General features: G+C 48.1%; 3 protein-coding genes across 4 annotated transcripts; 1 reads left to right on the top strand and 2 right to left on the bottom strand.

Annotated features, from left to right (window-relative positions):
* Positions 1-2,889: 2,889 nt before the first annotated feature.
* On the bottom strand, positions 2,890-5,402 carry ONS95_007319 (uncharacterized protein; the record flags this gene model as incomplete). Its single annotated transcript, XM_058500820.1, has 3 exons — positions 2,890-3,482; positions 3,527-5,290; positions 5,339-5,402. 3 exons carry the CDS (start codon positions 5,400-5,402, stop codon positions 2,890-2,892), a joined length of 2,421 nt encoding a protein of 806 aa, XP_058349637.1.
* Positions 5,403-7,636: 2,234 nt separating this feature from the next.
* Positions 7,637-8,466, bottom strand: ONS95_007318 (uncharacterized protein; the record flags this gene model as incomplete). Its single annotated transcript, XM_058500819.1, has 3 exons — positions 7,637-7,810; positions 7,896-7,998; positions 8,171-8,466. The coding sequence occupies 3 exons, from the start codon at positions 8,464-8,466 to the stop codon at positions 7,637-7,639; spliced, it is 573 nt and encodes a 190-aa protein (XP_058349636.1).
* Positions 8,467-9,527: 1,061 nt separating this feature from the next.
* Positions 9,528-11,403, top strand: ONS95_007317 (uncharacterized protein). Of its 2 annotated transcripts, XM_058500817.1 has the most exons (4): positions 9,528-10,569; positions 10,616-10,763; positions 10,807-10,949; positions 10,993-11,403. In XM_058500817.1, the coding sequence occupies exons 1-4, from the start codon at positions 10,123-10,125 to the stop codon at positions 11,338-11,340; spliced, it is 1,086 nt and encodes a 361-aa protein (XP_058349634.1). In that variant the 5' UTR covers positions 9,528-10,122; the 3' UTR covers positions 11,341-11,403. The 2 variants fall into 2 exon arrangements, with proteins under 2 accessions (XP_058349634.1, XP_058349635.1); XM_058500818.1 differs by having other exon boundaries at positions 10,616-11,403.
* The last annotated feature ends 230 nt before the right edge of the window (positions 11,404-11,633 follow it).

Genomic DNA, 11,633 nt, shown 5'->3' with positions numbered 1-11,633 from the left:
GAGGGAGTGGTCATCGAGGCTGGGCTGGTATAGAGTTGGATCGGATTGCATCTCAAATGTCCATGATATGATCACCTCATGTTTGTGCATCATCATATTGGCATTGCCAGTTTGCAATACCTACCTTACAGGATGAGGCAGCGGACACAGTCGTCCAGCAGCAAAACACACTAACCGAGAATCCGGGTATTTGTATTTCTACGAGCTGCTTTCCAACAGACATATGTAATTTGTTCCGGACATCGGAGCCGAATTGCGAGATACAGAAATTGAAATAGATGGATACCGTTCAAGCACGACAGTGGAGTCCTTCTCAACCATTTCTGCACCCTGACACCTTCAACTATCCATCTCACTAACCCCTCCTCCCTCCTCCCTCCTCCGTCCTCCCCTCATCCCCAAAACACCCCAGGAAAACTGGGCTGATGTCAGAACACCCAGCTTGTGACCACTGCTGTACCCCGACATTCTCCATCGTCGGATCTGGTATCGATGTGCACGCAGCCGGGGAAGTCAGGACATTTCGTTCGCGTAACACATGGCGAGGGTTAGTGGCATAATACTACCCTATCGTGTCTCGCCCAGTCCTGTTTGTGGCTTTCTGGCGGGGTCGACGAGGCTGATGCTTGGCTTTTGCCTTTGCTTGCAGCCCCTGCATCATCGTTTTGCCCCTCGTCCATCAATGTCCAGGTCGATGCAGTGAGATGGATGAGATGCCGAATGCTCGGCTGCTGTATTAATAGGATGGCTGGGGACGATGAAAGTGAGAACAGCGACAACATTTCAATATCAAAACCATTCTGAAACTCTCCATGCGAGACTCTGAGCCCTCATATGGTCGCCGATGTTCGCCCTGTGATGCCGAATCATTAAGCTCGGTACACCATTCAACGGCCGGATGAGATCATGCCGAGACTGAAATCTGCATCGGCTTGAAGGAAGAGATGGGACAAAGTCAATTCTTACCAGGGCTTCTTAATAGCCAAGCCGGTGGGCTGCAGGACGCAATTAATTATCCTGTCCCTGGTGAGTACAGGCTCGCGTGGCTGTAGGGAGTGATTATTGCATTCTAGCTGCCAAGATATCCAACTCCGTTCTGCGGTGGGAAATGGGAAGAAACGTGATATAATTCTGGAGGCAAGCAAGGACAATTTCTGCTGGAATAGTAACCGTCACTGTATTCAACCTTGTGAGATCAATCGATCATACCAGATTCCTCCTAGTTTCCGTTCAAATTCTGGCAAAGAGATTTATGTCACGTGTACTACAGCGAACAGAAAGGAAACAAACGATTCTCTGACGACTACCTGCCTCTACAGGCTAGTGATTGTCTAGAATCGACTAACAAATTGATCTTCCTACTGCTAATCCTGAAATTAGAATATCCGGAGCTCTTAATAATGTTGGTGAAGACGATCTAGTTGCCGTCATTGAAAGACAAAGAAAAGCAGAATCCTCTCGAGACCCTGTAGCAGAGAGTAATCCGGTTCGTCACAAATGAGATCCAAGTCCTGAAGTACCAGTTCCAGAAAGCTTTAAGCCTGTTGAGGATTTTCCCCACAGTAAGCCATTTAGCTAACCAGAGCGACCAGAACCAATACTGCGGATTACTGCCGAGATGCACTCTATGAAGCGATAAAAGATTCGGGAGCAGATCAAGCAGATTGATAAGGTTCACGAGGCGTATACTTGTCACCCCGAGCTTTCTGATGATCTTAAGAATCTACAGGAAAAGCTCAAGGATATTCGGCATTATATTACGCACAACGTTGGGTTGATAACGCATCAAGACTTCAAAAGGTTCCTTTTGAGACGCTCCATGAAATTTCGAATGAGAATTAAGGTTGGAGGCTATGAGTACTGCTTTTGTGGAATTCAAGGAAACATTTGACGTCTATGAACCCAGTCGTTCAGATGCAAGAAAGTTTGCGTTCTACTTATCTCCGACCCTCTCATCCCCCCAAGATCTCCCCTGACTTTGAAATGTAACCAGCTCGGAATATATCCATCGTTCAAGTATCAGTCTGGAGAACAAGAGGACAAGACTGAAACATTCCTAGCTTAGCACCTTAACAAGATAGTGTGGACTGGAGACAACTTGGCTAGATTCAGTCCTCAGACTGCTTTCCATATGATTGTAAGACAGTTGCCCCTTCACTTGTGTTCTCCTGTTAGAAGCCAACTTTAGAGTCCCCTTAAAACAAAAGAAATTGTCCTGAGCTTGGGAACATTTGCTTGAACGTGCCTGTCCTTCGAGAAGGCTGAACCCTTCGCCCTCGTCTGACGCCCGCCTTGAACCCTACGATGCTCTGGACTGACGAGCGCTTTGGTCGATATTCAGGCTTTAATATTCAAAAGTACCTTACTTAGTGTTTCTTAGCACCCCAACTCGGCCAAGATGAATAGAAAGCTTCGAACTTGAGCTTTGTGTATGAAGCAAGGCAGATGCGGTAAGGAACACGCCAACGTGAACAGGACTGGAAAATAGGATCAAAGCAAAAGATATAAGGAAAGGATGTGACTGGAAAGCCATGTTAATTATGTAACTATCTAGCTATCTACAAGCAGTAAGATTTCATTTGAAGTCTCCCGCTGTGCCATCATATTGAGCTATACACCCGGTATGCCTTCCTCCCCTCTCTCCTATCCTATACACTTCCTACGCAATCATGATCCAATATTTCTATCCAAGCAATCATCCAACCAACCACACAAATGCAAAAGTAGTAGCAGCAGCCGTAATATATCAAATATTCTTTCTCAATGCCACAATACAATCCCAACCACGCAATGCAACCATAACACCGATACAGTATACCCAAGAAAGGCAACGGGAAAGCCAACAAAGAAAAAAGAACGCCTGTCCTGTATCCAACTGTCGTAACGCACTTAAGCATACCTTACACTAGGCTGCCACGCCATAGGCGGCTGAGTCGGCGGTTTCCACCTCCCATTTTCCCAACTACCCTGCGCACCATGGTGCCCTCTATTCGACATTGGCGGCCCATGTGTCGGCGCAGGTGCCATATTCCACCCTGGAGCTCCTGCCCATCCAGGCGGTGGAGGTGCGTTCTTCATCGCGCGGATCCGCTGTCTCCTCTTGTACCGCGAAACACAACATGAGAGGATGATCAGAAGGAGCAGACCGCCGATTGCTGATGCAAGACCTATAACTAGAGTCTTGTTCCGTGAGATCCAACTTGTGATTTCCTTGCCCACGCTTGATCCTTTGCATGATCCTAGTGCACATTTGCCACCACCGCCACAGGGTGTGCCTTCCAAGAAGTTCTGTTGCATTTTGTAGCAGACATTGGAACCAAATTCGGGAGAGGCGCACGAGATTTGACAACCAGAAGATGAGCAGGCGTAGGTGTCGTTTCCTTGAGTGTACGAACCCATCAGAGTCTTACATTGCAGATCCCGAGATGTACATTGACCTGAGGCGCAAGACAAACCATCACCACTGTTACCACATGATGTACCTAATCTTGTTAGCAAAATCCGGCTTCAGGAACGAACGGCTTACCGTCTGGTGCTGTGGCATCCTCTGGACATGTAGCTGCTGAACCACTACATGTCTCTTGAGGATCACAGGTTCCAGTACTTGCTCTACAGATAGTTCCATTCGAGGCAAACTGACAGCTTCCTGTACAACAATCCTCGTTGCTGGGATCACAGACCGCGTTGGTCTTGAACTTGCACGTCGCTGCATCACAGCAATTGTTGTTTCCACATCCAGCAGTTCCACCACAATCACAATCCTCTCCAGCCTCGACAATGCCATTTCCACACTGACTTCCTGAGATGGTGGTGATATCCTTGTTGGCAGTCAAACAGCTCGTCTTGACACTGTTCCTCCCGATAGCATTGCAGATGTTGCCAATCGTACATGGCGAGAATTTCTGGATATTCGGTCCAGTCGAAGGATTCATGATGAATTGTCCACCTGCATCACAAGTCGAAGAACTCAATGGACAGCATTGCTGCGAAGCAACAGTAGCACCATCATTGCAAGTCGCAGAGTTACAATCATGGACTGCACCAAATGTATGACCAGTCTCATGGGCAATAACTTGCCACTCAGTACTCGTCCTGACCACAACATTGGCTCCACTAACAGTCTCGTTCCCTGATGACGAAGAGGCAACCTGAGAAGTCGCAACACAAGCCTGTCCCAACCATGCAAGTCCAACAGCAGATCCAGTAGCACATTTGCTAAGAAGTGTCCAATAAGCATTATTATCGGCACGATCGCCTCTCCAAGCAGAGAACAGGTTCAATCGATCCTGAATCGTGACCGAATCGCTACATCCAACATTCCAAGGAGCTGTCGATGGGGGTGTCCCAGGGCAGACGGCATCGCTGATGGTGAGATTCTGAAGACCTAGAGTAATGTTGAAACTGTCCTCATATTGAACGGAAGCCATATTCATGACACTGATAATATTGGATCGAGCAGAAGAAGTCGAGTTGAAGTCTGCGGTGTAGGTACAATCCGTAGCGACTCCAACCAGAGCAACCTTTCGAGTTGAAGGACATCCAGCAGAATTTCCAATCGTGCTAACCAAGTTGACACCTGCAGAATTTCCAGTAGTCTGTCCATCGATTTGTCGACCAAAGAGGCTCTTGGTGTATGAAGATCCGAAATCTTCTCGTTTGGCCATTCCAGTATAGACAGGGTGATCCAGTTGAGTATTGAAGGACAATACATCGGCAGAACACAAACTATCCCCTCCAAGTGCTCTCTTCAGCTCTCCGTGAGCATGTCCATCGAAGTCCATAAAAGAATCGGCGGCAACGTCAGAATCCCTCCAGAGAACCATATACTCCTTCCCCTTGTCTTCCGGCTTCGGATCCATGGCATGTCTCGTTTGCATATAATGCGTCCTGGTCTGGATATGATGATGATCTCCATCAACTCTGAAAGCACCTTCGAACAACGGTTCCACTCCATCCAATTGTACCATTATCCTAGCCCAGCCAACATTCGTCCATTCAGCACCTGGGTGATGCTGTAACCAAGCCTGCCCCTTGAACACCCTGTATTCCGAACGATCAATCAACTCCTCCGTCTTTATCGATCCATCCGGCGCCAGATGAACTATCGTCGCTCCATCCTGAATGACATCGTGATTCGGAGCCAGCGTCAGCTTGATTCTTTGTTCAGCATTATGTAAATCGAAGGTAAGGTCGAATTTCGAAAGAGCATGTATTCGATGTGAAGGAGTATTAAATTGTGCGTTTTCCACCTGCGATAAGTACGTTAAGGGATTCCTCTCGTTGGAGTGTGCTATCGACAGTCAGCAGGAGGAGTGGATTCACGATCATCACGCCGTACCGTGAGAAATTGAGTATAGACACGAGCTGACCAAAGCCGCCGTTAAGCTCCGCAGAATGTACATTGTCTGGTATGTACTGATGGGGAGAAAGAGGCCGGCGGGCGCTCGTAGATATGCGCCTTGCTCACGAGTGAGGGCTGCGATTCACGAATCCGTCGTCCAGACGATCACCATTCAGCCACCTCCTAAGCCTGCTTGGGATCCTGATTATGTGAGGTGAGGCGTGCAGGTCGACGGATAGAATTAATCCCGGCGGATGCGATACAATATGGTGGAATCAATCGACCAGCGAAAACGAGCGACTGTCGTAATATATTATTGTGCGTATGAGCACTCTGGAGGAGGAGGTGGAGGGAGAGGGGGATAGGGAGTGAAGGTTGTTTGTTTCTTGCGATGGTTGTGAAGTTCGAGGACTGGACTCAGCACCGGCGGCCGGGGGAGTGGTGGGAGAAGGTTATGCTGGTTTGGGTCAAGCGCTGCTGCCAGTGTCCTCCTCCTGAGCTACTGGGGCTGGACTGGGCAGAACCAGATGGTTTCAGAACCTTGCGAGAGCGTTTACAGTGCAAAAGCCCTGAACAATGCAAAGAAAAGAGGCTCTTAGGTCGGAGATATTTTCAAGAGATTGATTCAGATGAGGCCGAATTGATGGACACGTACCGAGGGTTTGTTTATAGTTACCCGGCGGATTGGATGCGAGGGATATTTAGATTTCTATTTCCACTGCGGCTACCTTTGTCAGACCTATACGAGGCAACGTAAGTCCGAGGAACAAGCATGTTCTTCTGTATCCACAAGTCAGGCTGTATCCTTAATTGACGGCATAAGATCCAGTGAGCCCATCTTCAAGCGTAGTCTACATGTCTTCCGGTGTCAGACCCCGTTGTCAATCAACACTTTAAGCTTATCATCAACTCTCCTTGAGCACAGAAGTCGTTCGGCTCATCAGCTGTGGCGAAGTCCCAGTCCTGCTCCTCTGATCTGCCCTCGTGCGACCAACAGCAAAACCCCGACCCACCAGCCAACCAGAAAGCCAAGTCCCCCATCGTCTGATATCCCTCACGCACAGTCTGAAATCCTCCCCTCCGTGACCGCTCAAAATCGCTCTTCCCGTCCCATCTGGCAGCTGTGGTTTCAGATGGCGGCGCTTGGGCGCTTGGTTACCATTGGAACATGCTCAGCCTTAGCGAGCTAAATATACCCCAGCTGAGGCACAAAAGAAACAGAAAACCATACACAAGTGACAGCTGAAGTCAAATACTTCGATGATTCCACCTCACTTGTTTTCTCAGAAGTTGACTTCATGCACGGTGAGCCTTGCAGCATTCCAGCCCGTCCCCGTCTCCCAAAACCAACAGGAGAAGCAACGAAAGTAAGCGGGGTCTAGTCCACGCCATCCACTCCCAGTACACCATTACATGGACATGGAATGATCGATCCGTCTTGCATACATCCAATCGCTCTCTCTCCTCTCCATCTGTCAAAAAGTTGCGATAGAGGTAGAGATTGTGTAACTAGACTTGAAAGGATGAATATCGGGGACCGTATGCAGCCACACGCAGACTAACGGGCTTGATTGCGTACGCGTGGGCTGAGTCGCCATATGGCTTTTGTCACACGAGGGGGTTTTCAGCAGAAAGCTCCTCACTAACAGGCCAATGAGATACTGCATTCTATCAAGAAGGAAATATTGCTTCCGTTCGAGATGGTGCAAGAGAATTGGGAAGCAAGCATGACAATCACTCCGATTACTCGGGTACAGTGGAACCTCAGGAAGAGTTCTTCGTTCGAAGATACCTGGCCTTTGGGATTTGAAGGATCACTTGGCTTTCTTTTAGCCTTGGGATCCTTTCACATCAAACTCTAAGACTCTTGGGGAAAGGCAATAGCGAGCTAGCTTTCTTGGCTACGCGCGGCAATAGCACTACGTACAGAGCCTCGTGTACTAGAGTTTGCTGTCGACGAATAGATTCATGGAATGCAAACTAGAAAATGTACCTGGCTAGGAAAGGTATGGTATGGATTGACAGGAGAAATAAAGTGCTGATGTGTCATGAGAGCTTAATTGCTCAGATGATTAGGTAACTGACTAGCTGGCTGGATGAGTAGCTGACTGAGCTCAGAGCCTGTAGCTCTGACGGATACTCACACTCGTGAGAATTGAATTTTTGATCCTTATTACATTCTTGGCAATAATCAAAGAGACGCTCCCAAACTCAATACCTAATCGTAAATCATAGCCTCATAGTCTGCCGTACCTGCCAAGCAGGAAACTCCATGCCAAATCTCATCAACGCACATCATCTCCTCGAACTTTGTCCAGAGACCTGTCTCCTAGCCTTCTCCCTTTCTCTATCTCTCTCTCTCTTCTCTTTTTCTTTATCTGCAACCTGCCCGTCAACAGGATAGGTGTCATTCTCATCGTGAAAGCCACAAAGCATTTTGGTGAAGTAGTACCGGGTTGCCGCGATACTCTGTCCGTACTGGTTAGTATATATGTTTCTGAAAGTGGCGACAACTTTGAAGATCAATGGCCAAGAGGGAGAGGATGGTACGCACATCGCTGCGAGCTTGTGCATGCATCATCAATAGCTCAGGAGAATCCAAAATCACGGCCGCCATCCTACGTTTCTGAACATTCTCATAGGAATCATTTCCATATCTGTACACTGTCGTCAGCCATATTCTCTCCCACTATGCTCTCCCCTCCAATCCACCAGAACTGCCCATTTCAGTACCCGCACGTGACATTGAGACAGTCTCTCCTTCATCTATCTCCTCCCTCTTCCTATGAAACTCCCAGAGCTCAAATTCCGGAACAAAAAAGCACTTACGCATCCCACCGTCCCCCATCGTCACTACTATCCTCACTACTCTCATACGGATCCTTATTCCTCGCCTGCGCATCCTGCATACTAGCCGTAAAAGGAGGTGGCTCATTGCGCGATCCCGTCCCTTTCCCCGCTTTCATACTCCTCGGTGTACCAGCTCGAGGACGGGAAGAGGAAGAGCTTGTGCTCGAGTGGTTCATTCCTGGTTGATTGGTTGGGTTTTGCGGGTGCTGAGGATGTTGGTAAGGAGAGGGGGATGAGTTTGAAGAGGTGTTTGGTGTACTGTGAGAGGATGCCATGGTGTGCGGAATATGTTGTTGTTGTAATGTTCTGGATACCTAGTGGTGAAGGGGAAAGGAAGGAGCTTGAGGAGGGGGGAGGTTTGATATCACGTGTAGGATGATATATCGACTCTTGGCATAATTCGCTTAGCGAGCCAGTAATATGCTTCGTGACAACAGGCAAGAGAAGAAATGAGCCTGGATTATTGTCTTCAGACTCTCCTCGTCATGGCTGAGAGATCCTGGCGTGGAACTGCGACTTCTGCTCTACTCCTTGACACATCAACATTTAACTTCGAACCAGGGCCTATTTTGACATCGCTACCTAGAACTACTGACGTCTTTGAAGAAGCTTTGAGATGGGGACACTCAAATGGTCGAATGAGATGGTCCTGTATAACCATCCTTCCTACTTCCCAATATTCATGAGACTCTATTGTGTAGCCTCTGCTGTAATGACTTTTGACTATTTTTGCAATCCCTGTCACTACTTGGTTATACGATACTCAAAAAGTCGTTTAAAATCTTGCCGCAAACCTCCATGCCCTAGTTTAATGCGTAGCATAATAGTTCTTTAATTCTATTGTTCAACGATGAGTGTCTTTAACTTCAGATTGTTGGTTGAAGTAACTATCTGCTCTTCTTCTTCTTTCTTTGTCTCCATTTTTTTGAGGCAATCCAAGTTCATCAAATGAGTATTATGGCTTGCACTGCACCAAACTTATTGTCTTCCTCTCCTCATTGAACCCATACCGCCCAGGGCGTTTAATACTCTTCCTTTCTTGGCCGTTCTGTCCCTTCACTCAATTTAGGCAGACATTGCTCGCACTAGTCCTCATCTGCTCCCCGGACTTATGATGTCGCTAGTGCCCTCGGTTGTTGGCCTGAAACAGGTTCAAAATGTCAACAAACTCATCTCTGCCTGATACTGTGTCCGACGCTCACTATCCCCGAGCAGGAGAATCTCGAACTAACATAAATTATTGAGATTGGTCTTAACTGGAGTCAAACTAACTTGCTGCCAGTGCGAACTCTTTTTGCCTTTCGATCATTCCACAAGCCAAGTCGAAAGATTATCGCGCAAGGTCACTGGTCATGCTCGCCTGCAAACCTTTCAATCTCCTTTTCAACCTTACATTTGCCTGACAAAAAAATGGAAATGACGAGACTGTCAGTCGGGCAAATGTCAGATCCATTCACTGATCGTGTCTCGAATGGTTGTTCTGCATCACCTCAAGGTCAACTCGCTCTACAGCCTCGTCTCAAGCAATTCGAGCAACCCGCTGACAAAAGTTGTAAGACGCCATCAATCTCTGAAATTATGCATCCTGACTTCTTAGACTTCGAAATGCCCCAAAGTTATGCCCCAAACCCATTCGTTGAAGATCTGGACAGGAGATTCCCTCGAATCGCCGTCAGCCCCAGCATGTTGTATGCATACTCTCTCACACAAGCCAAGGACACTGTACAAAATGATCCCTTACACTCTGCACTCTATGCTCACCCAAGTCGGAGTTTTGACGACCAACGCCGATTGCAATTAGAGCTGGTCTCAAGACGCCATTCCATCCAATCGTAAGGCTCTTCACCTTATCTTGCTTCGCTAACTAGACAAGGCTACCAAAATGCACTACCTTCTTCTGGGATCCTATCGACGAACAGCCACGAGTTGAGATGCCATCCGTACCATTCGACCCCTTTAAGTTACTACCTTCGAACATCACATTGAAGGAGCATCTTCGTCAATTCCCTCCGTGTGTTGGAACCAATCACTTCAAAGGCAATATGGTTTGGTCAAACTTTGGATATATCAAGATTCGTGGTCGATGGGTTGATCCAGACTGTGAAGGTGCTGTTGCAGATGCGTACAATGCTTATGAGAGTGGCGACGATGAAGCTCCTTACCTTGCTGACCTGCAGAAGCGTCCTGACACAGGCCCACGAATAATGAGTCTTGAGGAACAAGATGAGTTCTACAGTCAATACACCGAAGAAGTGTCTGATGAAGGGGATGGAGAAGGTGATCCTCGGCTCTACCGCATCACTCCGGCTACATTCGCTCGATGGGCTGTTGGTAGTGGGACTGGAGAGAGATATGAAGAGAAGGCATTCATGCCAGCTGTAAGATTCCTTCTTGCTCGGTTGTTTCAACGCTAACAAGTTCCAGCCAAAGCTTCCTTCACCAGACCCTCGGTATGAGGCAGAGATCATAATCAAGCCTCGCCCTCAGTTGCAGTACGATATGGAAACAGGAAGTGTTCTCTCTGGCTTCTATGAGACTGACCCACATCCTCGAGTCCTACATACTCCTCAAGGTCAGTTGTTTGCAATGTTCAAAGCTGCTTCTGACAAGTCCAGGTGTCAACGTTGTCAGACCGCCCGCTGTATTTTCCTACAGTTATCCCCAAACAGCAATCGATCTCGACCTTCGAGCCTTCAACAACGGCCAAATTGTCAGCCCCCAGCCCAGCATTGCCTCAACTCCCGAAGTCTTTAATTCTGTAAGTCTTCACTTGCAATTTCCCTTCACTGCTAACCTCCCAGGAAAACGGCATCCTCAACATCGCACCCAAACTCGGCGATTACCATACCGGAGAGCAAATTTATGAAGGCACCCGCTCCAAAATCGAAACCCTCCGCTATGATCTCGAGCACTCCACCGTCGAACTCTTCTTCAAAGCCGACGCCGCAAAAGTCACAGCAGAACAACGCATCCAACTCGGCCGCGAAGTCTTCTTCCTTAAAGACCGCCTCTCATCCCGACCTCCTCCGCGGGACATCTCCACCCACCGACGACTTCCCAAACAGCCAATTCGACGGCTCGTACTCTCCGCGCTCGCCTCCTCAGCCAAAACAGAGAAGACGTACTCAGTATCAGCGGTACCTGCGTGAAGAGATTGAGAGGGAGGAGACGGCTGTTAACAAGACGAAGCAGTTTCAGAAGAGAATCGATGAGGAGCACCAAGAGATTCTAGATGAGATGAGAGAGTTGAAGATTGCGAAGGAGCAGTTGCTTGGTGCGTTGGGAGTGCGTTCTGTTACTGATCTTCCAGGTCTGATTCCTAAGCGAGAGATTTCTGGACGGGACTTGAGAGAACAGTTTGGTCTGCAGTGAGCTCGATGAGGGTGTATACATGTGGAGTTTGGTTCGACGGCTGACGAGAATGATATGGTTTCTGGATTGC

This window comes from Cadophora gregata (genome assembly GCF_030347475.1).
Source record: "Cadophora gregata isolate MNR1 chromosome Unknown scaffold_19, whole genome shotgun sequence".
In the NCBI taxonomy this organism is placed as follows: domain Eukaryota; kingdom Fungi; phylum Ascomycota; class Leotiomycetes; order Helotiales; family Ploettnerulaceae; genus Cadophora; species Cadophora gregata.
Note: the sequence above shows the minus strand (reverse complement) of the source record. Positions and strands in the feature narration are given on the sequence as shown.

Excerpts from the sequence above, each read along its gene's own strand:
- ONS95_007317 (XM_058500817.1), top strand. The coding sequence starts at position 10,123 with ATGCCATCCGTACCATTCGACCCCTTTAAGTTACTACCTTCGAACATC. Across the intron at positions 10,764-10,806 it reads AGTCCTACATACTCCTCAAG|GTGTCAACGTTGTCAGACCG; the intron begins GTCAGTTGTTTG and ends TGACAAGTCCAG. Across the intron at positions 10,950-10,992 it reads CTCCCGAAGTCTTTAATTCT|GAAAACGGCATCCTCAACAT; the intron begins GTAAGTCTTCAC and ends CTAACCTCCCAG.